The sequence below is a fragment of the Suricata suricatta genome, chromosome 16 (assembly GCF_006229205.1).
Source record: "Suricata suricatta isolate VVHF042 chromosome 16, meerkat_22Aug2017_6uvM2_HiC, whole genome shotgun sequence".
Lineage (NCBI taxonomy): Eukaryota > Metazoa > Chordata > Mammalia > Carnivora > Herpestidae > Suricata > Suricata suricatta.
Genome location: NC_043715.1, coordinates 17111533 through 17139171, shown reverse-complemented (window position 1 = coordinate 17139171; position 27639 = coordinate 17111533). Strand labels below are relative to the sequence as shown.

General features: G+C 44.8%; 1 protein-coding gene across 3 annotated transcripts in view; it reads left to right on the top strand.

Annotated features, from left to right (window-relative positions):
- SLC7A6 (solute carrier family 7 member 6) overlaps nucleotides 1–27639 on the top strand; it is a 36053-nt gene that overhangs the window by 2564 nt on the left and 5850 nt on the right. For all 3 annotated transcript variants that reach the window (XM_029925154.1, XM_029925156.1, XM_029925155.1), the window contains exons 2-7: nucleotides 9382–9937; nucleotides 20153–20278; nucleotides 22131–22275; nucleotides 22943–23066; nucleotides 23271–23374; nucleotides 26859–26955. In XM_029925154.1, coding sequence (XP_029781014.1) covers nucleotides 9418–9937; nucleotides 20153–20278; nucleotides 22131–22275; nucleotides 22943–23066; nucleotides 23271–23374; nucleotides 26859–26955 — 1116 coding nt within the window. In that variant the 5' untranslated portion in view covers nucleotides 9382–9417. The remainder of the gene's footprint in view (nucleotides 1–9381; nucleotides 9938–20152; nucleotides 20279–22130; nucleotides 22276–22942; nucleotides 23067–23270; nucleotides 23375–26858; nucleotides 26956–27639) is intronic.

Here is a 27639-nt window from a genome sequence, read left to right as displayed (position 1 = left end):
TCGGCTCAGGTCAGATCTCACGTTCGTGGGTTTGAGCCCCTCATCGGGCTCTGTGCTGACAACTCAGAGCCTGGAGCCTGCTTCCAATTCTGTGTCTTCCTCTCTCTCTGCCCCTCCCCGCTCATGCTCTGTCTCTCTCTGTCTCAAAAATAAATAAAACATTAAAAAAAAGAAAGAAAGAAAAGAGTCCTCTATATTTTCATTAAGATTTTGAAAATTTTTTCAGCATTTTCCCCCATAGTCATCAATTATAAAAGAGATTTTAAATCCAGCTTATAAAGTATTCTTTGTAACTGAACTTTGAAAGATTCTTTTTTTTCCCCTGAAATTGCATGTGATAGTTTCATGGTTAAATTTTCATGAAGCAGTTTTAGCGGTCTGATGAATTCCTTTATTATCTGCTTAGAGGAGGCTGTAAAATAGGATGAAAACCTGTTAGAAAACTACATTGTGCCCTCACGGGCGGGGTTTAAAACTCATTTTTCAAAACAGGAACTTACAGGGTACACTGAATGATTTAATGGAAATTGTCTTAGGTAGTGATTTTAGAGACTATGTGAGAGAGACTGAGAATCTGATACTGTTTGTGATCTTCACAAACAGATTTCTCTTATCAATTGGATAAAAACTGAAGACAGAAGGATAGCCAGTTCAGAGAGGGTGATCTGGTAAGATTTTGTTGCACACTCTTCCCCCCAAGGCTACTTAGCTGGAAATGGTGGCTTAGTTATGAGCTCCTTGATTTTCATCCCGTTTCTGTGGGGATAGGATCTCATACAGATATGGACTGCCCTTTAGAGAATGTATGTAGATACTGTGGCGACTAATTAAATGCACTTGAATTCAACACCATTATTAGAGTATAGTTGTTTTTTATCCTTTTTCTTCTCCTTCATCATCTGTTACCTGAAGAACAAGTACTTTAACAAAATAAGAACCACTATCTTAGACTGAATTCTCTGAGTGATCACTTCATTTAGTTCAGCCTTTTTTGTTTGTTGTTCTGGCAAGCAGGCGAGTAGATGGCTCAGGGTGTTAGACTTTTAGTAGGGTTTATTGTGTATTTTCTCTTCTAACTATTTCTGTCCTAGGTATTTATTTATTTATGTATTTTTGTAGGGTAAGAGATAGCGAGCAGGGGAGGAGTAGAGAGGGAGAGGGAGAGTGAGAATCCCAAGCAGGCATCTAGCTGTTAGTGCAGAGCCTGATGTGGGGCTTAAACTCACAAACCGCAAGACCATGACCTGAGCTGAAATCAAGAGTCAGACGCTTAACCAACTGAGCCACCCAGGTGTATATTTTTATTCAATGATCACAAATTGAGTACCAAGCCCGTGTTAGGCCGTGTACTGGGTGCTGTTAAAACAGACAAGGAACTCACTAACTAGTTGGGAGACTGAAGATAAGTAAATGCAACAGAATAAGATGGTGCTGAGGCAGAAGTATGTACTAGAAACCGTATGCGCACAGGGAAATAGGTGGAAAAAGATGGCAGCCAGGATGCTTGGGAAAAGGTGAGAGAAGAAGAGTGTTAGAAGCAGATGGCTCAGTATGAACAGAAGTGTGTTTGTCTACTGGGCTCTAGAAACTCTGGACTATTCCAGGTTCTGGAAACTGCAGGTAATGTAGTGTAGTAGGACCTTGGGTGGGAAGGTGGGGTTGGAGGTGGTGGGGAGGGTGTAGTGATAAGGACCTGATAAGGAGGTTGAAATTGGTCCTAAAGGCCTCAGGCAGCACCTGAGGGAGGGTTTCTAACTGTGCTGTGATACCGACAGAGTAGATAGTAGGGTTGATATTCTGTTGTGAAACTTGAGGAGCCAAAGTAGTGTTTTTCCTGCCAGAAGACTGCCTGCTACCCCTACTCTGCCCACCATCTCCTGGATGGAGGTAAACCCTATTGCAGTTGCCAGTTTTTGTTGGTTTTTCTTAGAATTCACCTAATTTCTCAGACAAGTGCTATGTTGTTGGGACATTCCATTTTCAGGTCTTTAGATCTTGCTGATTTATTTTATTTTATTTTATTTTATTTATTTATTTATTTTATTTATTTTTTTTTTGCTGATTTTTTAAAAGTAGGCTCCACACGCAGGTTGGAACTTGAATTTATGACCCTGAGATTAAGAGTCGCATGCTCTACTGACTGAGCCACCCAGGTGCCCCTAGATCCTGCCAATTTTATGTCTATCTATTCTAGTGATGACTGAGAGATGTGTTTTGAAGTCCAACTGTAATTGCAGACTTGTGTATTTCTCTTTTTAGGTGTATATCGTTTTATGTATTTTGAAACAATGTTGTTGGAGAAAATATATATTTAGAGTTGTCTTCTTGATGAATTGCCTTCTTTATCCCTAGCAATATTTCTTATTCTGAAGTTTATTTTATATAATAGTAATAAAATGACTCCATCTTTCTTGTGATTTGTGTTTGCATGGTTTATTTTTTTCCTATCATTTTATCTACAACTTATTTATGTCTTTATATTTAAAACAGGTTTCTTGTAGACTACATGTTGGGTTTTTATCTAATCTGTCAGTATCTGCTTTTTAATAGGTATGTTTAGATCATTTACATTTCATGCTATTATTGAGATGGTTGGATTGAAACCTTCCATCTTGCTAATTGTCCTTCTTTCTATTTGTTCCATATGTCCTTTTTTCTGCTTTCTTAAAAAAATGTTTATTATTTAAGTATAGTTGATATACAATGTTATGTTAGTTTCAGATGCACAACATAGGGATTCTACAATTGCATACGTGCTCACCATGGTAAGTGTAGTTACCAGTTGTCACCATACACTGTTAGTACAATATTATTAACCATATTTACTATACTGTACTTTTCATCTGTGTCTTATTTTATTATTTTAAAGTTTATTTATTTATTTTGAGAGAGAGAGAGAGTGCACGTGTGTGGGAGAGGGGCAGAGAGAGAAGGGGAGAGAAGAATCCCAAGCAGGCTCCACACTATCAGCGCAGATCTTGTGAAATCATGACCTGAGCTGAAATCAAGAGTTGGGTACTTCACTGCCTGAGCCACCCAAGCACCCCTGGAAGTTTGCACACCTTAATCCCCTTCACTTTTTTGCTTATCCCCTCACTTCCTTCCCCTCTGACAACCACCAGTTTGATTTCTGTAGTTATAAGTCCCTTTGTTTCTTGTTGTTGTTTGTTTTGTTTTTTAGATAAGTATAATCATATGACATTTATTTTTCTCTGACCTGTTTCACTTTTGGTTTGTGTATTTTTATGTTTTATTTTTACTGTTGGCTTGTTATTTATACTCCTTTTAATCTTTTTAGGTTTTTAAATATATTTACCTATTTTGAAAGGGAGAACACATGTCGGGGAGAGGAGAGAGAGAATCTCAAGCAGGTTCTGGTGCTATCAAAGCAGAGCCCAAAACAGGCTTCGAACTCATGAACTGTCAGATTATGACCCGAGCTGAGATCAAGAGTCAGATATTTACCTGACTGAGCTACCTGGGTGCCCCTTTAGTTTAGTTTTTTTAAGTAATGTTTCATTATTTCACATATGAGAACCTTACAACAGTGTAATTCCCAATTCTTCCTTCTGTCTTTGTGTTGTCATTGTCATACATTTTATTTTCATATTTGCTATAAATCCGAATTCACTACTAGTTAATTTTTACTTAAGGCAGTCAATATATTCTAGAGCAATTAAAAATAGTGCCCCTAAAACGAGTTTTTTCCACCAAATATTTATTTTTTATATTTACTACAGACCATTTGATACTATCCTTGAGGGCTCTGTTCGTTTTTTTTCATTTTTTTCCCATTCTGATTCTTACAGTTTTCATTTCTCTGCTGAAATTTCACCTGTTTATGCCTGCTGTCTAACTTTTCCATTAGAGCATTTAATGTATTAATCAGTTATTTTATATATTTTTAATTTATTTATGTTTGAGAGAGAGGGAGAGTGTGCACACCCAAGTGGGAGAGGGGCAGAAGGAGAGGGAGAGATAATCTTTTATTTTAAGTTTATTTTTTTTTGAGAGAGAGAGAGAAAGAGAGTGCACCCTCACACGCATTCACAAGTGGGGGAGGGGCAGGGACCTATGTGGGGCTCGAACTCACAAACTATGAGATCATGACCCCAGCCAAGATCAAGAGTCGGAGGCTGGATGTTTAACCGACTGCACACCTAGGTGCCGCAAGGGAGAGAGAGAATCTTAAGCAGGCCTCATGTGCCACACGGAGCCTGACAAGGGACTCAGTCTCACAACTGTGACTAGACTTATGTGACTAGAGCCAAAATCAAGAGTTATACACTTAAAGACTAAGCCTTCCAGGGGCCTCAATCCTAGTAATTTTTAATTTATTTTTCTAATTTATCTCTCTTTTATTTATTTTTTTTCCAGGAGTAGAATTCAGTGACTCCTCACTTAACATACAACACCTAGTGCTCATCATAACAAGTGTCCTCCTAATACCCATCATCCATCTAGCTCATCTTACCCCCTTCCCTCCATCACCCCCGATCTGGGTTTGGATTTTGTTGTTGTGGTGGTTACCTTAGGCCCACACATGGCTTCAAATTCCTCTGGTGTTTCCTTGGGCTTAGGATTGGTTTGCAGAAGAGAGGATTTTTCTTCAATGTTTATGCTTCACCCTCAGCTTTAGGGCTTTTTGTTGTCCTTGCTGGGTGCTCGCATGGCTGGCAGTGGGGAGCAGGGTTCCCTGTTGTCTTGGCTCAGCCTCAGTCCTAGGCATGCCCTGTTTTTCTGGATCTGAGTGGCAGGGAGAGGGGTGTGGGTCTTTTTGGTGATCCTGCTCTTGCCCCAGAGGTAGGATACTTTAATGGTCTGGATCAGAATTTCCTGCCTTTCCTCCAGGAATAAAGGGTTGTTTTATTTTTCTTTCAACCTTGCCCCAGCTGCCTTGGGAGTGGCAGAATTTTGCCACCCTTTCCCTAGCAGTGAAAGATTTTTATTCTTTAGAGAGGGCACCATGCGGACCTTTGTATTTTCTCAGAACAGTGATTGCTTTCCTTCTCCAGCCTGGGGCTACGGAGGGTCTCTCTCTGGCCTCCTGCCTCGTATTTTTTATGAGCATCCAATCTGCTGAGATCTATGGAGAAAAAAATCCTCTGAGTGTCTATGCTCTTGCTAACCCACACTAGACCTTTATTATTTTTTTTAAGTTTTATTTATGTATTTTGAGACAGAGAGAGAGAGAGAGCAAGTGAGCAGGTGGGGGAGGGACAGAGAAAGAGAGAGGGAGAGAAAGAATCCCAAGCAGGCTCAGCACTGTCAGTGCAGGTGGGGCTTGAACTCCCAAACTGAGATCATAACCTGAGCCAAAATCCAGAGTCGGACGCTTAACCGACTGAGCCACTCAGGCTCCCCTAACCCATACTAGACCTTTAGTAATTCATTAAAAATTGTACCTGAATTCTTCTTCTGTGTCCGTATATTGGTCCCATCATACAGATGCCACCGATGAGCCAGAGCTTACGTCTCTCCACAAAGGTCCCTGTTTTTCCTTTAATTTCAGTCCACTTGGCTGCCCTGTAACCTCAGCTCTCTGATGGCTTCAAGAAAGTCACAGTTTTTGATGTGGGAAACAAAGCCAAGGAACTGTAGATAAAATTAAATATATAACCCACTGCCCATTGACTGACACTTGAGATAGGCTGAGTATGACATTCTTTCAGGAACTCCCCACTGTCTTAATGTTAATACTTTGCTAGAGGGAAAAACTACTTTAGCTTGACAAAATCTAGGCCCCCAGGATCCTGTGTGTCTTTAGCATGTGAAAATCTGGAAACTTCCTGGTAGCTTTACCTTCCTCAGCTCCCAAGTAGAAGATCTGTTCCTCCTTACAAGCCCGGTGCGACTCTTTCTGTCTACAGGTGTTATCTGTGTGCTTTATTGAAACTACCTTTTTGTACCAAAGACATCTCAAGAATTTTTTCTTAGCCCTCAGCTCCGAACCCCAACACTCCAAACCATATCAGTTATGTAGATTATGTGGCTTTTTCTTGTCATTGGAGTGGGAGTGATACTTCCCCCAGCTTTCTACGTCTTAAATGGAAGTTGGAAGTCAGGGTAATTCCACTTTATACTAATTTTATTTTCCAGTGAAAGGAGTTTACTTCTCTTTTTCTTTCCCTTTGATATTATGATTAAAAATGTATTTGGAAAAAAATGTATTTGGTCTTCATCCACTGTTTCTAGACACAGTTCCTATAATTTCTTATGTAAGAGCCATAGGGGCATTTTTTGTTATATTTGTGTTTGTTCTAAATTCCTGAAATAGCTCAAGGGCAATAAAAGTGAAATAGATGTCTTTTGTTATTTATATAACAATCCCCTTTCAACTGTACCTCTGAGTTTAAGTTAATGAAGTGATTTTTGGAAAACATCTTGATTTCCTAAGGATGGAGGTTGGTTTCTAGAGGAACCAGCCCTGTGATTAGGAGATTTGTACCTTTGGTCCAATCTGACTTCTGGGGAGGGGCCAGGGGCTGGAGTTTGAGCCAATCTCTAATGGCCAGTGATTTTATCAGTCATGCCTTTGTAATGAAGCCTCCATAAAAATCCCAACAGCAGAGAGTTTGGAGAGCTTCCAGGTTGGTGAACAGGTGAAGGTGCCAGGTGAGTGGCCTAGAGAGGGCATGGAAAGGCCACACCCCTTCCCATGTACCTTGCCTTAAGCATCTTTTCCGTCGGGCTGTTCCTGAGTTATATCCTTTTCTTTTCTTTTAATTTTTAAAGTTTATTTTTGATGAGGAGAGAAACCATGAGTGGGGAAGGAGCAGAGAGAAAGGGAGACACAGAATCTGAAGCAGGCTTTAGGCTCTGGCTGTCAGCACAGAGCCCTAGAGCCCTATACAGGCCTGGAACTCACAAGCTGTGAGATCATGACCTGAGCCAAGTCGGCCACTTAGCCACTTAACCAACTGAGCCATTCAGGCGCCCCCCTGAATTATATCCTTTTATAATAAACTAGTAATCTAGTAAGTAAACTGTTTTCTGTGAGCCACTCGAGCAAATGAATTGAACTCAAGGAGGGGGCAGTGGGACCCTCCAATTTATAGCCAGGCAGTTGGAAGTCCTGGTAACAACCTGGACCTGCATTTGGCCTCGGAAGAGGGGAAGTTTTGTGGAACTGAGCACTTAACCTGTGAGATCTGCAGGTAGATAGTGTCAGAATTAAGTTAGGTTTTGCAAAATGCTTGATGTGTAGAAAACCATACATCTGGTGTGAGAAGTCCAAAAAAGAATATGTGGCAGCCCCAGCCTCCTGTTCCCAGCTTGCTAGGGTCTGATGGAATAGGGGAGAGACTGGAATGGTCACTGGGACCAGGGACCAGGTTTCTCTGCTTGCCCCTGGGTTGAGCTGGGTGGGAAAATGCAATCTAGATCTCTCTGCACCTGACTCATGTGAGAATATAAGCTCCTCTGCTATTTCCAAGTTTGTTTTCATAGTTGCTTTGGCTCACCTGACAGACACATGAAAACAAGTATGTTCCCACGCGTCTGTGCCTGCATGGGGAAGCCTGCCTGGCCTGGTGCCAGGAGTGCAAGGAAGAGTGGCGCTGCCTTAAAGCCGGTTCTTAGCTAAGCAGAGGCTGGCTCAACTCGGAGTGAGAGAAGTCTTGCTAGTGCCCCAGAGGAGTTTTATCACTTGATCTCCAATCTAGACTCTGGAAGGGAACTGGAACAAGTGAGGCAGGAGTTTTGGATGGAGCTGTGGCAACTGGAGTTTTCTCTGAGAACTACTTACTCTTGAGTGGGTATGGTTCCCTTACTCTGAGCTCCATGAGGTAAGGTTCTGGCACCTTCATCTTTGTTGAGTAGATGAGAGGCTTCTGGGAAGATGATGTATTGATCTCATTCTTATCCCTGGAAATCATTTCTGTGACCTTAAATAACTGACTCCTGGGTGGGAATCAGATGGCTTACAGGATTCCTTTATCCAGAACTTGAGGTGGGAATAAATAGGTGATCTGAATTCCTGATTCCTGGGACACAGGAATTGAGGGAGGGAGAAGGCCATACTGAGTGCAAAATCAGGAAGGTTCTTGTCTTCCTCTGACAGATTCTGGGTTCTTCATATGAAGATTGGTGTGGAATCTAACTTCCTTGAGGTTTCTGGACTAGCCCAACTCTAAACCAAAAGTAGTAGTGTGCGTGTGTGCTGTCTCCCTATAAGAGGCCTTCCAATGCCATGTCTGTGGATAAGAAAAGCCATGTAGCTCTGATTGGGTGTCAAAATTCCTGGGTCCTATTCTTGGCAAATCTCTTTGCAACCCCATCTGGTAGTGGGGCTCACGCTGAAAAGGGAAACAAACCAATAGCAGCAATTGAGCCCCAGGTTCGGGTGCCCTCTATATGTTCTTTCTCCATCTGGTCTTTTTACTTCTTTTTTTTTTTTTTTTTTTTTTTTTTTATGGGCACTTTGGAAAAAGATGTGTTGAATGGGCAAGCAACAATGAGGGAAGTAAGGTGGAAGTTGTGGACTTACAACACACAGGTGTGTATTTTCGTGAAGATCGTCTCCTTGGTCCAGTCTTCATAATGGCTCTGGTCTTAACATCTTCCTACTTCTTCCCACCACCTTCTCATAGTCTTTCATATTTTTTGCTGGCCTGAGAGTAGCTACAGACTTCTCTGCATGTGGCTAGATACTGCAGAAGTTCCTGTTTATGTTTGGATGGAGGTGAGTGGGCATGGGCAGTGAGAGACCGATTAGGCTGGCTAGCACTGTGAACTTGGTTCTGGGAGTTTGGTCTCTGTAGTGCAGGTTTGCAGGTTGTTGTTGTTTGTTTGTTTGTTTGTTTTCATTTTTTAAGTTTATTTATTTGTTTTGAGAGAGAAAGAGAGAGAATCCTAGGAAGGCTCTGCACTGTCAGCGCAGAGCTCCAGAGCCCAATGTGGGGCTTGAACTGACAAACTGTGGACCATGACCTGAGCCAAAATCAAGAGTTGGACGCTTAACTGACTGTGCCATGCAGGCACCCCTGATGTGTAGGTTTTAAACTGACCAGATTGGGCTCCATAGCTCAGAGGTTAGAGCACTGGTCTTGTAAACAGACTAGATTAAAACCTACATCTCAGGGAAAATCCGTGCTATGGCTAACCTTAATGCCAACCTAATGCCTGGGTGTCAAGGCAGGTACCTCTTGTTGGACGTTGCCGTTGGCTGGACCCTCCCATGGTTATCTTTCTTGGGAGCACTAGATGTCTGCCTACCTCTGTTTATTTCTGTGTCCTGTGGTGGAAACGGATACGAGCTCATTTTATGTAGATCTGTGTGCGGGGCATGCTGTTCCTACATAAGAGGTTGGCTTTGCAGGTTTCTAAACCAGAGACTCACCAGCTCCTGCCCTAGACTAACACACTTATATTCTTTGCCAGGCCACAGGAAACACACGTGTGAAGGAGACATTTGCCATGGAAGCCAGGGAGCTGGAGAGCCCCACACCAACCTACCATCTCATTCCTGAGGCCAGACAGCCCATGGAGAAAGATGTCAGCATGCAACCTCAACGGACCTCAGAAACTATGCAGCTAAAGAAGGAGATCTCTCTGTTGAATGGGGTCAGCCTGGTGGTGGGCAACATGATTGGCTCAGGAATCTTTGTCTCACCCAAGGGCGTGCTGGTATATACTGCCTCCTATGGGATGTCGCTAGTCATATGGGCCGTCGGTGGGCTCTTCTCTGTTATTGGTGCCCTTTGCTATGCGGAGCTGGGGACTACCATCACCAAGTCTGGGGCCAGCTATGCTTATATTCTAGAAGCTTTTGGGGGCTTCATTGCCTTCATCCGTCTGTGGGCCTCCTTGCTAATTGTTGAGCCCACCAGTCAGGCCATCATTGCCATCACCTTCGCCAACTACATCATCCAGCCCTCGTTCCCTACCTGTGATCCCCCATACCTGGCCTGCCGTCTCCTCGCTGCTGCTTGCATATGTAAGTCTGGGGTTTAGTGGGAGAGAATGTTTGAGGATGTGGGTTCCTTTAATAATGCTAATGGCACCTCATATTTGAACAGCATATTTTGCTTTTTGGGAGGAAGACAGGCATCTTTTCTTTTTTTTTAATGTTTTATTTATTTTTGAGAGAGAGAGACAGTGTAAGCAGGGGATGGTCAGAGAGAGAGGGAGACACAGAATCTGAAGACAGACTCCAGGCTCTGAGCTAGCTGTCAGCACGGAGCCCGATGCGGGGCTCAAACCCACAAACTGTGAGATCATGACCCTAGCCGAAGTTGGATGCTCAACCAACTGAGCCACCTAGGTGGGCCCCTGCATGTTACCTTTTGAAGAAGGGATTTCACCAAAGCCTTTAACCCTGAGAGATAAGTAAGGGTAAGGGACAGATATGAGAGAAATTTGAGTCTGTCTGTGGCTTTTGGTGCCTCTCATTCCTTTGACTCTTGGCTGTTACAAAGTTCTCTGCCCCAGTCTGTGTGACAGGTTGGTGCATGTCTTATTTTTGTCATGTCAGATGTTTTGATTGGAGTCAACAGCACTGCTTGTGGCTTAACCCAGAAAAATCCCTCAGTGCAGAGGATTTTTTTTTTTGCTTTTCAAACACAAATTATTTTGCCTCCCAGCTTTTTATCTTAATCCAGTTTAAAAAAAAGAAAACAAACCAGTTTAGAGTCTGAGAAAAGAGCTTCTCTCTATGGTGGGGGGTCAGGAGTCCCAAGGTGTTATCCCTCAGGCCCACGGGACCACTGCTCCCTGCCTCTTCCACTCTTTGCAGGCCATTCTAAGCAGCAGGCTCCACACCAAAATGGCTTTTTCCCACTGGTGTTTCAGATTTCTTTACACTGACTTTGTAAACAAGCTCTGCTTGTGGCCAGTGACAGGAAGGTGGCTTCTATCCCATATTTGGGTTTCTGAGGACAGAACCCGAGAGATCCAAGTTGATCCCTCTTTATTTTCCTTTTTCTCTCATGAGTGGTAAAGAGGGATTCTGTGTAAAGTCACTGAAGAGGAAAGAAGATTGCTGTGAATTTATGCAGTCTTGAAGAGCTAGTGTTTTAGCTGAGAAGTGGCCCAGAATTCCCTGTGTTCCTTAGGCAGTGTGCTGCCAGAAGCACTTAATTATACTCTGTCCTTTCCATATCTCTGCTTGCAAAAGCTTTGGCAGTATGTGTAGTTTATCCACAGGGTTAAAAATAGACTGAGAGTACCTTGGAGTTAGCAATAAAGGACCGTACCGTACACTGACTTGAAGGAATTTGTTAAAGGCAAATGTTAAAGGGAACCACGCCACATACAGCCCCAGGAAGAGGGTACTCAGCTATATTATATGTCTGCTAGGGTCTGGCCAGAGGAATTCTGGCCGGACTCTCTTGTCTAGAAAAAGAATAATTTTCTGGGGCACCTGGGTGGCTCAGTCAGTTAAGCATCTGACTTCAGCTCAGGTCATGATCTCACGGTTCATGGGTTCAGGCCCTGATTCAGGTTCTCTGCTGAGAGAACCTGCTTCAGGTCCTCTTTCCCTCCTGCCCGCCCTCTCTCTGCCCCTTCCCTGCTTCCAGTCTCTCTCAAAAATAAACATTAAAAAAAGAAGAATTTTTTGATTATATGTGTGTTAGGTATGGCAAGGTGGCTTGGTTGGTTAAGTATCTGGCTCTTGATTTTGTCTCAGGTTATGATCTCACGGGCTCGTGAGATTGAGTCCCTCGTCGGGCTTTGCACTGACAGCGTGGAGCCCACTTGGGTTTCTCTCTCCTTCTCTCTCTGTCCCTCCCCCTCTCTCAAAATAAATAAGCATCAAAAAATAAAATAAAATGTATTCATTAAGGAGAAAATTAACTTACCTGCAAATCACCCATAATCTACCACCAAAAGATGAGCACTTTTAATAGTTAAATCATGTCTTTATTTCTTTCTTTTATAGAATTGGTATCATACTTGGATATAACTTTATATTTGCGTTTTAAACTTAGCATACCATGTTTTTTGTTTTCTTTTGTGGAATGTTCTTCAAAAGAAATCTTTTTTAAAGTAGTGTGTCTCTTTTATTATTATTCTTGTTTAAAGGTAATATGTAGATGCTATAAGCTCTTCGAAAATGCAAAAAAAGGGGTGCCTGGGTGGCTCAGTCGGTTGAGCGTCCGGCTTCAGCTCAGGTCATAATCTCACAGTTCGTGGGTTCGAGCCCCACGTCGGGCTCTGTGCTGACAGCTAGCTCAGAGCCTGGAGCCTGCTTCGGATTCTGTATCTCCCTCTCTCTCTGACTCTCCCCTGCTTGCACTGTCTCTCTCTGTCTCTCAAAAATAAATTAAAAAACATTAAAACAATTTTTTTTTAAAATACGTGGTATAGGGACACATAAGTAGTTTCCAGGCAGTGTGGTCTAGTGGTCAAGATCACAGGCTCCAATGCCAGACTGGGATTGATTCCAGTTTTAGCAGCTGTTTTTCCAGCTGTTAACCTTGAGGTAGGTAGTTAACTGTTGTCTTGGTCCTCTCATTTGTAAAATGGAAATATCAGTTGTACCTACGGAAAAGATGGTTGTGAGGAGTAAATGAATCAATACATGTGTAGTACTTCTCTGTGTCTGGCATATAGTAAGTGTTCTGTAATATCATTATAAATAATATTGCTGTGGGAGTCATTGTATATACAGTTTCAGAGTTTCTGCATCTTTTTTTAGGGTAGAATTATATAAGAGAAATACTTGTGTCTAAAGAAATAAACTGTTTTAAGATTCTTTATATGTTACCCAATTTTCTTCTAGAAGGTTTTGTAAGTTTGTGCTCTTACCTAAGCAACTGACAGTGCCTGTGCATTGGTCTTGTGATGGCCTTAGGGTGAATTCCAGGAATAACCAAGTCAAAGGACACCTCTATATATAACTTTTCATGTACACAAGATTTTTATTTGCTAAATCTTTTTTATTTTATGATTTTCCCCATTGCTTCTGTGCTTAGGAAGCCCATCCCCGTCCCAGGAACTGCTCTTTTGATTGGAGAAGAGACCTCACCTCTTAGAAGTGCAGTCACGGCATCTGTAGCTGCTTTTATTCTGTAGCTGTACTTTTGCCCAGATTACTCAGGATCAGAATTCCTTCAAGCCCCTCTCCTGGAGCCCAGGCGTCTCCACAATGCATGCCTGTGGGCAGGGACTTGTCAGAGAACCAGGTCTCATCCTAACTGACAAGACTTTGGAGCTCAGCTCGCTCCTCTTCTAGGAATGTAGGGTGTAGAATCAGGCTGATGCGTCATCTAACAAAGCTGGAATGTGCTGAAGGGAGTCTCTTTGGATGGGGTGGGAGTGAGAACAGCGTGGTCTTGAGAGACAAAAATTTGGAAGAAACAAATTAGATCATAATTAAAGGGGAAAACCCCAAAAGTCTGCACTTGCAATCATGGGGAAATTTAGGTGGGATAGGAGAATTGAGTTAGTCTGAAATTGAGATCTGAGAGGGGTCCAGGTTGTTGTTTGGGAGATTGGCTACAGAAATTATAACCATGCCAAGCTAGATACTTAAAGTTCTATTCTAGAAGAAAGGGCCCAGATAGTCTCCATATAACCACTCCAGGTCAGAGCTGTAAGCTGGTGCCCCGTGGGCCAGACTTGACCCACAGATACATTTGTTCGGCGTAGTGTTGTAAGCAATTTTGAATTGCCAACATTTGGAAATCAGGACTTTCTGTTGAAAAATCATAAGTTCTGGCAACCTTGGACCCACATTCCTTTCTGACATAATCAGCTGCCTTTGAGTAGTAGTTGCTCTCTTTTAAAGGAGCACATACCCTTCAATCCGCTGCAGCCCTCCACTCCCTCTTGTTTCGTACCCAGACATTCTTACCATTGTTCACCTGTGTTATCTACTTGGCCTGTGAGGGTAATAGTGTTTCAGATACTGGCTTCCCAGCAGCTCCCTGCCGTATTCCCAGGTACACTGGCAGAGAGATCCTAGCAACTTTTTTTGAATTTCAGGCTGTCTTAGCTACTTCTTATCCTAGAGCGATTCTCAATGGGAGGTGAGTTTGTCCCCCAGGAGGCATTTGCAAGGTCTGAAGAGATTTTTGGTTGTCACACCTGCTAGGAAGGGGTGCCCCTGGCATAGTGGGTAGAAGCCAGAGATGCTACTAAGCATCTTATAAAGGACAAGACAGCCTAGTACAATTAAGCCTTATCTAGCCCCAAATGTCAATAGTGCTGAGGTTGAGAAACTCTGTCCTAAAGGTGCATTCTACTCATATCTGTGTTGGGGGCTTGAACTCTTCTGTGGTGAGTGGCGCCTCAGGCTGCCCATTGCACTTTGTATGCTTAGAAGAGGCTTTTACTCACTTATGGGAGTGTAAGGGGAAATGGCAGTTCTTGGGGACCCTAGGTCCCTTCTCTGGCCAGGTGACCAATAGTATTCTTGGTAACTCAGGTGCCCAGGCATACTTGAATTGATTGTAGAGGGTGAGGTTTCTGCCTTAGGTATTGTCGGTCTGTTTATCTTTGGGATCCTGCCTGTTGTGTAGGCTCACGCATATCATGGGAGATTATTTGCTGTAATAATCTCAGTATAGAAGTCATACAGCATTGACACTGGCATCCAAGCAGAGGTTTGCTCACACTGAGACTCCATTCACCTGCCAGGGTTTGTTTGACAAGGCCCACAGTGAAGAGGAGCACAGTGAGGAGGAGGCAGGAGTTGGAGCTGGAGGAGATGGGGGAGGGAGCCTGCCAAGGGGGAGGCTGGACTGAAGAAACACTGTATAATGCTTGAATAACTTTCTCTTGCCTCTTGCTGGCTTGGGCTTGGGCCTGGGCAGGGTTCTGAGAAGGAAGGGTATAGCCCCATATTTTGGTCGGTTGTTGCTATGGATAGACAGCTTCATGTTCTGAAAGTGACAGACCACAGAAGGACCAGGGCTTTATCAGTCTGAAATACCCTGGAGTCTACCCCTGTATAAAGTTTGAATGGTTTGATAATATCTGTGTAATTAAAACAAGGAGGGGTGCCTGAGTGGCTCAGTTGGATAAGCATCTGACCCTTGATTTTAGCTCAGGTCATGATCTCATGGTTCATGGGCTCAAGCCCTGCGTTGGGCTCTGTGCTTATAGCGTGGAGCCTGCTTGGGATTCTCTCTTTCTCCCTCTCTCTCTTTGCCCCTTCCAGCTTGTGCATGAGCACACGCACACATTTTTTCTCAGAATAAATAAATAAACTTTAAACAAACAAATAAGGAGGTTCCTCAAAAAGGCATATACCTGACATTCATATGCATCCTGAGAGGCAGCTCCAGATTCCAGGATTTCCATTTGGAAGGATGTACCTCTCCTGGACTGTTGTAGAACATTTTACTCCTAATATATTTGTAGATGGTCTTTCCCCTGCTTTTTTTTATTCTTCCGCCTGTTGCTACTGTTGTTGAAGATTGCACTCCTCTGTCCTTGAGTGCCCCTTCGTAACACCCAGCTTGTTTGTGGGAGGAATTGGAACCTTTCCTTCCTCTCCCTGTTGCTGTGGGAAAAGGGAGCTGTGACTATGATCATAACTGGGACTATGGCTGCGGATTGCCAGATCATCTCATCAGAAAGAGAATATGAGAGGCACAGTTCAGTCGTGGGGCATATGTATTATCCAGGATTAATTACAGTTTCAAACAACTGAAAACCAAAAGCAGCATGGCTCAAATATATTGAAGTTTATTTCTCTCACAGCAATGTGGGGCTGGTAGGATGACTTCATAATTTTTTCGGGGGCCAGGTTCCTTCCTTCTGCCTTCCTGCTCTCCCATCTTCAGCATGTGACTTCTATCTAGCTGGTGGTCCAAGGTGGCCACTCAGGCTCTAGCTATCAAGTCTGCACTGTAGCTGATAGGGAAAACAAAGAAAGGCATGTGCTGCCCTTCAAAGAGACTTCCTGAGGTCTTAGTTATAAGAATGTTTGCTTACACCCCTGGGGCAAGAGCTTAGTTACTTAGCCATACCTGCCTACGGAGAGGGGCTGGGAAAGGTCAGCTTTATTTTGGGCAGCCATGACTCAGGCTAAAATTTCAATTACTGAGGAAAAAATGGAAGAACAGATATTATAGGATAACTAGCAGTTTTTGCCACAGAGAAACTTTAGGGATTTGTTTCTGCTTTGGGGTTGGGTATGGATCTGCTACAAAGCCCTAGAGATTGAAGACCCTCACATAGACCCCACTCTTATCGGTTGCAGGCTTTCCAGCCTGGAAATGAGATCTGGAGAAGAGGGAAGGCTTGGGTATTGTAATTGTGGTAGTTGCATCTGAGCACCTGGCCTCCAGGCCCAGCTTTGTGCTTGAGCCCTGACAGAATCTGTGGCGCTAGATGGGGATTGGAACTTGGGGAAGTGTGGAGGGGTGGGGATCAGATGGTGAAATTCTTAATTAGAATCAGGAAAACATTAAGGGAACTTGGCTTCTGCATGGTAGACTATTCTTGGAGCTCCCTGTTCTCTGGCAGGGGTGAGAGGACGGTGAAGCAAGCAAGGCTCCTGGGGCCAGCATTTAAGGATGCACTCCCTCTGGGGGCACCTGGATGGCTCTGTCAGTTAAGAGTCCAACTCTTGGTTTTGGCTCAAGTCATGATCTTACAGTTGATTGAGTTTGAGCACTGGCATTGGGCTCTGTGCTGATGATGCAGAGCCTGCTCAGGATTTTCTTTCTCTCTCTCTCTCTCTCTGCCCCTCCCCTCGCTCATGTGCTCTCCTTTCTCTCTCAAAATAAATAAAATTAAAAAAAAAAAAGGATGCACTCACTCTGAGGTTCTCCAGGTGGCCATGAAAGTGAGCACCTCCTTGAATTTTATGCCCCAGGCACCCTCCTCACCTCACTCTACTTCTGGCCTTGCTCCCAGGCTTCACATTGTTTTAAAGTATTTTTACTGAGGAAGAAGCATTGGTGCTTGGTAAACAAGTCAGAGCACAAAGCAGTATACAATGGAAAAAACATCTATCCTTCAGCTTTGATCTTCTTCCCCAGAGGCAACCACTGTGACCAGGCTCTTTTGTATCTTTCCAGCTGTCATCCAGAAAGGGCTCTGCGGGGATTTCCATGAGGAGCTGCCTTCTCTCACTTCTTGGCAGGGGTCATTGACTTGCCCCTGTGTGCAATATTTACTTCTGTGCTGAGAGGATCAAGCCAGGGAGGGTTTGTAGCAGGATGGAGGGAACGAGCAGGAACAGGAGTGAGAGGAGTGCCTGCCAGTGGGGCTGAGGAGTGTCGTCTTCTCTCCCCCATCTTGCAGCCACATCTTGGTGCTGTAAGGCACACGCACCGCGAGCACAGCTGGGACATCGTGAGATAGTCTCTTTCTTCGAGTGTATGTCCATCTTTTTGTCACTCTTTTGGTCCCTTCTCTCTTGGTCTCTGTCTCTTATCTTGTTCTCTCCTCTGTCTTCTGTGTATTTCTGCATCTTTCTCTGTTAGTCTTTTTCTCACAAGCTATATACCCTCTCACTTCTGCTGCTTTTCGTAGTCGTGCTTCCTTCCGCTGCTTTTCTGTGGTTTTTGTTCCTCTGTTGTTACAAGGGCCTGTATGTACGTTTGACTTGCTGTGTCTCCCAACTCTGCTACTGTTAGATAGGTTCCTTCTTGCTATCCCACTCTGAGTTCCCGAGAAAGACCATTGCATAGGCTCAGCTTGAGTGATCAGCTATAATAGGTGAGAGGGAGCATTTCCCAAGAAGGGGCCTGACAGGTACCTCAAAATATGCTTACTGTATTGGATAGAGGTCTGTGGATTACTGGTGGCTATTAACTAGGTAATCCTTATGCTAGCTGATCTAGGCTTGGCCCCACACAGAGAACTTTGATTAGCAGGGCAGGTCCCTGGGAAGACCTGCCAGCAGCATGCATTCCTTTGGCCTTTCCTCCCCTTTGACCATAGCCTCCCCCACCCCCATGACTAACTAGTGTGGACAGGTATCATTGGAAAGAGTACCGAATGAAAGCTCTTTAAGTGCTCTGGAGGCTGTTTAGCCATCATGTTTATTTCCCCAGGCTCTAGGCTCTCCTCACAGCTGAGTAGAGAAATGTCAACTTTATGACAGTTGCCTCATTCTAGAGAATTGGTGATTAAGTGAAAGTCATCACCACCTTTTTAAAAAAAATTTTTTAATGTTTTTTAAATTTATTTTTGATATAGAGAGAGACAGAGCATGAGAGGGGGAGGGGCAGAGAGAGAAGGAGACACAGAACTGGAAGCAGGCTCCAGGCTCTGAGCTAGGTGTCAGCACAGAGCCTGACGTGGGGCTCAAACCCACGAACGTGAGATCTGACCTGAGCCGAAGTCGGATGTTTAACCGACTGAGCCACCCAGACGCCCCCATCACCACCCTTTTTTAATGCTTATTTTTGAGAGAGAGAGAGAGAGAGACAGAGAGAGAGAGAGAGAGAGAGCGAGCGAGCGCGCGTGTGCAAGCAAGCGTGTGTTACTGGGGGGGGGGAGGGGCGCAGAGAAAGAATTCAAGTATGGTCCATACTGTCAGTGGGGAGCCTGACGTGGGGCTTGAACTGACAAACTGCAAGACCATGACCTGAGCCGAAATCAAGAGTAGGATGCTCAACCGGCTGAGCCGCCTAGGCACTCCAAAAGTCATCACCATCTTTTTTTTTTTTAATGTTTATTTATTTATTTTTGAGAGAGAGAGAGCACAAGCAGTGGAGCGGCAGAGAGAGAGAAAAGGGCAGAGAATCTGAAGCAGGCTCCTGGCTCTGAGCTGTCAGCACAGAGCCTGACATGGGGCTTGAACTCATGAACCCTGAGATCATGACCAGAGCCGAAGTTGGGTGCTTAACTAAGCCACTCAGGTGCTCCAAAAGTCATCACTGTCTTGATTTCAACCAGAGTTCATCAGTTTCCCTCTTTACTTAGCAATAAGCTTAAGAAAAGAATATGTTTTTGTTTCCCCCTAATAGTTTGTGACTTCCTTGGGGAAGCACCACGCCCATGCCCAAGGGGGAGACCTTCTTGAGACAGATGTCCTTATGACCGTAGCATGAGTTACTAAGCTGTGCTGTGAAATGAGAATGCCATAAGGTTCAGGGAGAGAGAGAGCTCTGTGAGGGGCTGGCTGGCATGTTTGGGGGAGGTTTTATAGAGGAAGTGGGGACTGCACTACACCTTGAAAGTGGGAGTTGTTGGCTGTGGCAGGAGGAGAAAGAAAGGACATTTCTTTTAAATGTAAGAAGAGAGTCTGGCTGAAGGAGAGAGTGCAAAATGAGTAGGAGTAGGTAGAGGTGGCCTGGGGGATGAACCCAAACGATTTTGTAATAATATCTGAGTTTCATATGAAGGTGTTGTTTTTGGAGGCTTAGGGCAGCAGTTAGCAGGGTCACTGTGAGCCTCTTGTATTCTGTTCTTGTGTCCTCCTGGTGGGTCAGGGCACTCCCTGTTTAGCAAGGATAAGGTGCTGGGACACTCCACAGAGGGCCCAGATATCACTGATGTCCATGGAGAGTGGGAATTTAAAGCCAGCAGTGCAGACAGGAGCCTAGAGAATGCCCAAGCAAGCTTGGTTCTCCATGGGCCTTACTGAGAATCAGGAGGTAGAAATGGAGGGGATGGATAGGGAGGGGGGTCCTCGTAAGCTTAGGAATGGTGGTTAGCCTTCTATAAAATAGGAATAGATAAGGTTAGCCTCATCTATAGGAATAGAGACACCTATATTTTAGAGTTGTGAGAATTAATTGAGAGGATGCATGTGGAATTGTCAGGTATATAACAGGCTTTTAAAAATATATACTTACCCACAAAACATTGTCTCTCTAATTCCTAGATGACCTGCCACTTGTATTCGATTCACCTCATTTATTGATGGACTCGCTCTTGTCCCCATTCTCTAATGTGGCCTTGGAAGTGGTTTGGAACCTTGGGAATCTGAATGGGGAAGAGTGGGTGAAGTCCATTATTCCTGGGCCTGGGGGCAATTTCCAAAAAAGACCCCAAAAAAGCAAAAAAAAACCCGATTCTGGCTGTCAGAATTAATGAATATGTGTTAATGCATGCCTTTGTATCTTGTCAACAGTGATGGACAGATGGTGGATGGCCCTCCATTTGCCTGTTCTTGTGGTTCTGACTAGATTGTTGGCCCCTTTGGTTTTAGCCAGGGCGGCAGTGATGTGCTCTAAGGAGAGGCTGGGTCACTGTGCCCTCAGCTCAAGCCTTCCAGTGATTTTTATGTTTTTCCTTCTAGGTCTGCTGACATTTGTCAACTGTGCCTATGTCAAGTGGGGCACACGTGTGCAGGACACATTCACTTATGCCAAAGTCCTAGCGCTCATTGCCATCATTGTTATGGGCCTCGTTAAACTGTGCCAGGGTAAGATGGGCCTGGGCTGGGAAGTGGGGGTGAATGACTCTGGGAATTTGTGGATTTCCTGAGGAGGACATGAAGGATCTTAGCTTAACTGATCAGCTCATTCTGTGTATATCCTAGACTGTCAGTGAGAGTAAGACATCTGTTCCCAGGCTTCTTGGGCCAGGTTGGCTTGGAACAGGAGTCAGTCCCTCCCTCAGGACTGTTTTCCCTTTGTGGAGGCCAGGAACATTGCAAGAAGGCAGCTGAGAGACTAGGTCGTGTGTAATTGGGTCATAAATGTAGCTGATGGGGCTAGGGTGAGCCCTGCTGAGGCCCCGTTTTTGGTCTGTGACTGCCAGGCAGCGAGTAGGAAGACTTGGCCCTCTTTGAGAGGAGTGGGAAGGTGTGCGTGAAGGGTAGATGGAGTGTAGAAATGAGTGGTTATTTTGGAGTCTTTATTTTTTGCTTTTATTTAGCATTTGGCCCCAAAATCAGCTGTCAGCAAAATATTAAAATAGTATGAAGCACTGGCTTTCCTACACATTGGCTTTAGAAAGCTTTTCATTCCTGAATCAGAGTAGACTGGCAGGGGGGTAAAAGGCCTCACCAGGTCTCCTGAGCTCTTAGGTAAGTCCCGTGGTGTCTTTGGCCAAGGATATCCCAAGCACTTCCTTAACAGCCCAGTTCTCTATCCCTGCTCTAAACTCAGCTGTGTTTACATTTATCAGGGGGAGGTGAGATCCCCCTTCTCAGATCTATTGGATTAACCTCTGGTTGGTTTTGGAGTTCAAAAATCTCTGTTTTTAAGTGCTTTGAGTGATTCTTAGGCACCTGGTTCAGTACCTTGGCATATGTGCCAAGCCAGCCATCTGGATGTCCCTGGAGTCCCAGGAACATGTCAAGTAAAATTGGATAGCTGAGTTTATTGTGCTACCAAGATTTGTGCCTTAGGGAACCGCTGCTGTGAATGATGACTGATACCCCTCGGGCGTGAAAACCCCTGTTCTCCCTTCTCTTGCTGCACACCCATCCCTTTTTCACACATTGAAAGAATAGGTCTACTTTTTGCAGGACGTTACAGCAGGCTTCCTTAGAAGTATGGATCTTGTTTAAAAAACTGCCAGTGTGTCCAGAAGGTCTCTCTTCTGGGAAATTGCGTGCTGCTCCCTTGGCTTTCAAGTGTATGGGCTCCAGAGGCCTCTGGGAAGAACGGCAGGTGCCCAGGCTGGCTCTCCACAGGTGCAAGTGGCATAGGCCTGCCCCAGCTCGGCGAGAGAGGAGAAGACCCCATTTCCTACCTAGCCCGGGACTTCCTGCAGCAACCGCAGCCTCGGCGGGTAGAGCCACAGTGTTCTCCCCACGAGAATGAGAAAACTGTTAGACCACATGGTGCCGTGGACTTGGCCAAAAGACAGAGTTCCACAGGAAGGTCTAATTGTTAGTTAAAAATGTAAAACAGGGTTTTATGTCTAAAAAATAGGAAGAAGAGCTCGGGCTTACTGTGAGGTCACTTAGAAATTCAGCAGAGCTTTGAAAAAGGTGTTATCACTTCAGAAGGCAGCCAGGAATGCCTTTGTTTTCCTGAGATATGTAATTTTGCTAAAGGAATATGAACTTTCATGAGGGAGTGGGTGTGGTGATAAAGTACAGGGAGCTGGTGGTGGTTCTTTTGGTGTTAAATTTGTGTTTTTTTTTCTTCCCTCTGCCCTCTTGCTTTTCCCTTCTTTTCTTGACCCTCTTTCCCCCCTCTTTACTTCCTCTTTCTTACTGTCTCTCCCTATTCTTCTCTTCTTCTTATACGTTCCATCTCTCACCTCCTTCTTCCTCTTCCTTCCCCCTGAACCCCTTCCCCTACCTGCCTTTGCCCCCACAGGACACTCTGAGCACTTTCAGGATGCCTTTGAGGGTTCCTCCTGGGACATGGGAGACCTCTCTCTCGCCCTCTACTCTGCCCTCTTCTCTTACTCAGGTTGGGACACCCTTAATTTTGTAACAGAAGAAATCAAAAACCCAGAAAGGTAACGGTGGGATCACACTCACTCCCCAGCTTGGCTGGAACTCCTGCTGATAGTGGGTGCACTTGCCCTCTTCCCTCCCCTCCTTTCTCTTTCTCTCATTCCTTCTTCTTCTCCCTACTCCCCTTTCTCTAGCTCAGAGGAACTAGGGGCTATGCTGGGAATGACTGAAGGTGGGCCTCTGGCTCCTCACCCTCAGATCCTCACTGGAGGATCCCCAGGGTCCTTGCTCAAGGAGCGGTCCTTCAGTGGGCAGTAGCTGACCCAGCTGGGGCTGAGGTGCTAGAACCTTGTACTCTGTTGCCACACTGAGGCCTTGGGAGCCAGAAGCTTATTCTGGGCAGCCTGGTCCCTGGAGAACACTGCTCCTCCTTCAGTGGGATCCGTTGTTCCTATTGTGAGGATCAAATACTGATCCCCAGCTATCTTCACAGAGAAGGGTTTCTCTCTCCCCCTCTCTTTCTCCTTGTCCCTCTCTCTCTTTCTCTCTCTCTGTTTCTCCATAGAAAGGGCATGGTATTCACACCTACCCTAGGCCATGTGGGGAAGAGGAGCCTGCCTCAAAGATTAAGGGTCAATGAACTGTTAAACTGCAGAAAAATCCCTGGGTGAACTTTTTGACTCCAAGGAGAGTTGATTCTAGATAGTCCTGACTCACTTGTCCTGACAGAAATTTGCCCCTGGCCATTGGGATTTCTATGCCAATTGTGACACTCATCTACATCCTGACCAATGTGGCCTACTATACAGTGCTGAGCATTTCAGATGTCCTTGACAGTGATGCTGTGGCTGTGGTGAGTACCCATTCGCTCATCATCTTATAATACTGAATGGTTCAATCTCTCTTTCTGCAGCCACTCCAGCAGGGTGGGATGATGGGTCTAGGTTAGAGGGTGGGTCGGCTGCTCAATAGTGATGGCATTTGTCCTGACAGCATAGGTACAGGAGGCTTATGAACCCCTGACCTGTGCTGAGTGCCTTCTGTGCTCTGCCCTCAGACATTTGCTGACCAGACGTTTGGCATGTTCAGCTGGACCATTCCTATTGCCGTTGCCCTGTCCTGCTTTGGGGGCCTCAATGCATCTATCTTTGCTTCATCAAGGTACTGTGTTTCCGCCTTACCAATAACAGACTGCAGTATTCAATCCCCTCGGGCCCTTCTTTCCCTTCTTTCTCTTGGATATACAGGGTGTATGTGTGTGTAAGCTAGTGTGCATGCATATGCTTGCCTTTGTGCAAACACTTGTGTGCTTAAAGCTCATGCTTCCATCTGAGATGAGGACAAATTGTTTAGAGGTAGAGGGGAGAAAGGTAGCTTGGAGTCGTGACCCTGTCAGGGACTATACTCTGGGCTTCTTGTGGGTTATGCTGCAGCCTCGAGATTCATTCCTTTAGAAGATTATTATTGAGCATTTGCTGCGTACCAGGTATTAGTCAGGATGACTCTGCCCCTCATTTCAGACACACTAACACTGGCAGGTAGGCTCTTGCTCTCCTCTCTGTGTAGACTTACCTATAGGACCACTTGTCCTTCCTCTTGTCTCAGAGAAAAGAGCAGTTCTGCTTTTCCAGGCTCACTCTGGATTCTAGTACCACCTTCTTTTTTGGCATTTTGCATCGTCACATGGCCTTTCTCTTTGGTGGGTGTTCAGTTGGAGCCGGCTCTGCACTTCTCTCAATCTCTACTTAGTGAAATCACAAAATAGCTTTTTTTATCTCCCTTCTTCCGTATGGATACACTTCTTGAGGGAATGGTCTGCATTTTGACTGTCAGTCATTTTCCTAACCATTATACTTTGGCTTCTACTACCTAAAAAAGTTCTTATTAAGTGTACCAGTGACCTCTCCTTCTTAGCCTGCTTTTAGTCCTTCTCCTACGGGACCCCCGAAGCAAGTGATACTTACCACCCTCTACTTCTGAAATTATTCCTGTGACTCTGTGACACTCTGATATCTGAGAAGAAGACTTCTTTCCTGATTTCTCTTCCACTCCCCTTTTAACATTGCTGTCGCAGGATTGGGAGTGTAATAGGTATTCAATAGGTATTTTCTGCATGAACAGATAAGATGAACTAATTAAAAAATAATTTCATTCTATTTATTTTTCTTACTAGTTTTGACACCCCAATCCATGTCACCCTGGGGCCACCCTAGGGTAACCAGAATAATAGATCAAAGTCTTGTAAAACTGTGTGGTATCATCTTCACTTACTTCAGCCTGTGTGGCCAGGATTGCACCAGATGTGACTCTTAACAACTTACCTCACCCAAAGATGGTGTTTCCTATAGCCTTATTGATTCCTAAGACATCCCAGTTGGCTCTGTCAATCTTCTTCTCTTTTTTTTTAAATTCTTCATGTGTTCATTTATTTTTGAGAGAGAGGGGCAGAGAGAGAGAGAGAGAGACAGAGCATGAGCAGGAGAGGGTAGAGAGAGAGGGAGACACAGAATCTGAAGCAGGCTCTAGGTTCCAAGCTGTCAGTACAGAACCTGATGTAGGGCTCGAAACTACGAACTGTGAGATCATGACCTGAGCTGACGTCGGACACTTAACCAACTGAGCCACCCAGGCGCCCTTTCTTTTTCTTTTTTCTTTCTTTCTTTTTTCTTCTTTTAGGTTATTTATTTTTGAGAGAAAGAGCAGGAGAGAAGGGGAGGGGCAGAGAGAGGGAGAGAGAGAGAGTATCCCTAGCAGGCTCCACACTGTCAGCACAGTGCCCGGTGTGGGGCTCAATCCCACAAACCTTGAGATCATGACCTGAGCTGAAATCAAGAGTCGAACAGAACACTTAACTAACTGAACCACCTAGGTGCCCCGGCTCTGGCAGTCTTCTTAAAATACTTACATGGTAGGGGCTGCTGACAGCTAGCTCAGAGCCTGGAGCCTGCTTCAGATTCTGTATCTCCCTCTCTCTCTGATCCTCCCCTGCTTGTGCTCTCTCTGTCTCTCAAAAATAAATTTAAAAAAATACTTACATGGTAGGTGCCTTTTAACCTCATTCAGCTATATCGTGGCATTGACAGGATGGGGGTGGGGCTAGGGGATGCAGAGAGTAAGGATCCAGACCTGCATATAAGGGGACTGCAGTGATGTCGAGATAATGCACAATTGTTTCTGTGTTACCTTCTCACTTTTTCTTTATTACCTGTGTAGTTGTCTTTGGCTTTGTACTAGACACCTTTGCCGGACCAGGACATTATCCTCTTCCAGCATCCCCTCTACCATATGTCTTCTCTAACCTAGCACAAATTATTAATTTTGTGTGAGCCAACTCCCAACATGACCAACTCCCTATGACTTTCCAGATGCTATCCTCAGCCCCTGTGGCTCCACCTGGATGGCCCATAAGGATCTCAGTGCACTCCACGCGTGCTTTGTCTCCTGTTGTGATGTTATGTGCTATCAGCTCTCCGTGTGGCCTCTTTATTTTTCCCTTGGTCTCTCTTGTTCCAGCTCAAACATGTACATGCATGCGCACACACATATACACATACACTCACATGTAATGAATCACCAAATTTAACTGAGATGGTCACATATGTCTTGTTCTCTCCTAAGCGAGGGTGTCTACCCTCATTCAGGCCTTTTCTCTTATGGGACAATTGTCACAGTTTGCTTTCTTGTCTGGCCTTCTCCCTATACCCAACCTCTTCCTCCGTTAGTTGGCTTCCATGATGCCACCAAAGTCCCAGTGTCAGATCCTGTCAGGACTTTACTTCAGAGCTACAGCTGGCTCTCAGCATTTGTTCAGACTCCACAGCATGGCCTTGTGTGCAAGTTCTTCCCAGCTGTCTCCTCACACACCTTATCCTGGGACTGCAGGCATTCTAGTACCAGCTTTCAAGGAGGACACCCTCTTCACTCCTCCCAGCTTCTTTTGCCTTTGCCTATGCTGTCTCCCACCCACCCACTCACCTTCTGGCAAACTCTGACTCTTCTTCCCAGCCCAGATGTGGTCATCTGTTGTGAAGCTTTTTGTTCCCCTAGCCCACCCAAGCCTGGTGAGTGCCATGTGCTCCATGATGATGTCGACCACCCTGGTCGGTGGTTCATTTCTCTGCTGCTCTGTTTCTCAATCAGTAGGGCTCTTTGGGGACAGAGAGGAGGGCTGGGTTGTCCTTTTGAGCCCCAGGCTTGTCCTGTCCTATCGTATATCAGGAGCTTGGGGAAGAGAGCTGGCTGCCCTTCTTTAAATAGCCATGGTATTAAGTATGAAGTGTTTGTGTGGTAGAGTGGAGGTACCCCTGGTGGAATGGATTGGAGTGCCAGTGAGTGATGGCAGGGTGAGGCATTCATTGGGTGATTGAATATAGCTGAGGGGCTGGGGGCTGTCCATGGCCAACAGTGAGGTAGGACATGTCTGGATAATGTTGAAGTACCCATGGTTGGAGGTTGGAGACATCTGTGGGTACAGTTAAGGGGTGAGGGTGGGGGTAGCTTGGGTTGAGCATGCATAGAGAACATGCATGCCTGCTGCTTTTTTCCTGAGACGCTGCCTCCTGCTTTTTTCTAGAGCTCTGAGCCTAGTTTGATGGCTGTGAGGCTAAGTGAAAGGATCATCCTAACATACTTCTTGTCCTTCTAGGTTGTTCTTCGTGGGCTCCCGTGAGGGCCACCTCCCGGATGTACTGTCAATGATCCACATTGAGCGTTTTACACCCATCCCTGCTTTATTGTTCAATGTAAGCTCTGCTGGGGGAGAGTGGGCATTGCAGTCCCCCTGCTGACATTATGAGAAGACCGGTGGGAGGTATACCAGCTTCCCAAGCCGAGGGCCACCTGGGTGGCTCAGCTGGTTAAGATCTTTCCCAAGCCTCCCAGTGTTTCTTCTTTTTTCTTAAACTTTTTTTAAAAATATAAAAGTAAAACAGGGCACCTGGGTGGCTCAGTTGGTTGAGCATCCAACTTCAGCTTAGGTCATGATCTCACAGTTCAGGAGTTCAGGCCCCTCTTTGGACTCTGTGCTGACAGCTCAGAGCCTGGATCCTACTTCAGATTCTGTGTCTTGCTCTCTCTCTGCCCCTCCCCTGCTCACACTGTGTGTGTCTCTCTCAAAAATAAACATTCTTTAAAAATTTAAAAAGTAAAACATAATTATATTCAAGAAGGCAACAGTACAAAAGAATATAAAAATGAATTTGTAGACTTTACCTATCTTTTCTATCGGTAGTTCTTTTCTTCTCTTTCTTTCCGGCTCCTTTTTTTTTTTTTTAACTTAATTAAAACATATTTAGAATAGCCAGGTCAGTTGTACACCAACTACCTAGGAGCCTCTGTTATAGACATCATAGATTCATATATAGTAGATGGCAGTAAAGCGCTTTATTCTAACAAAATCAGTAAATTATGAAAGTATTCTAACAAAT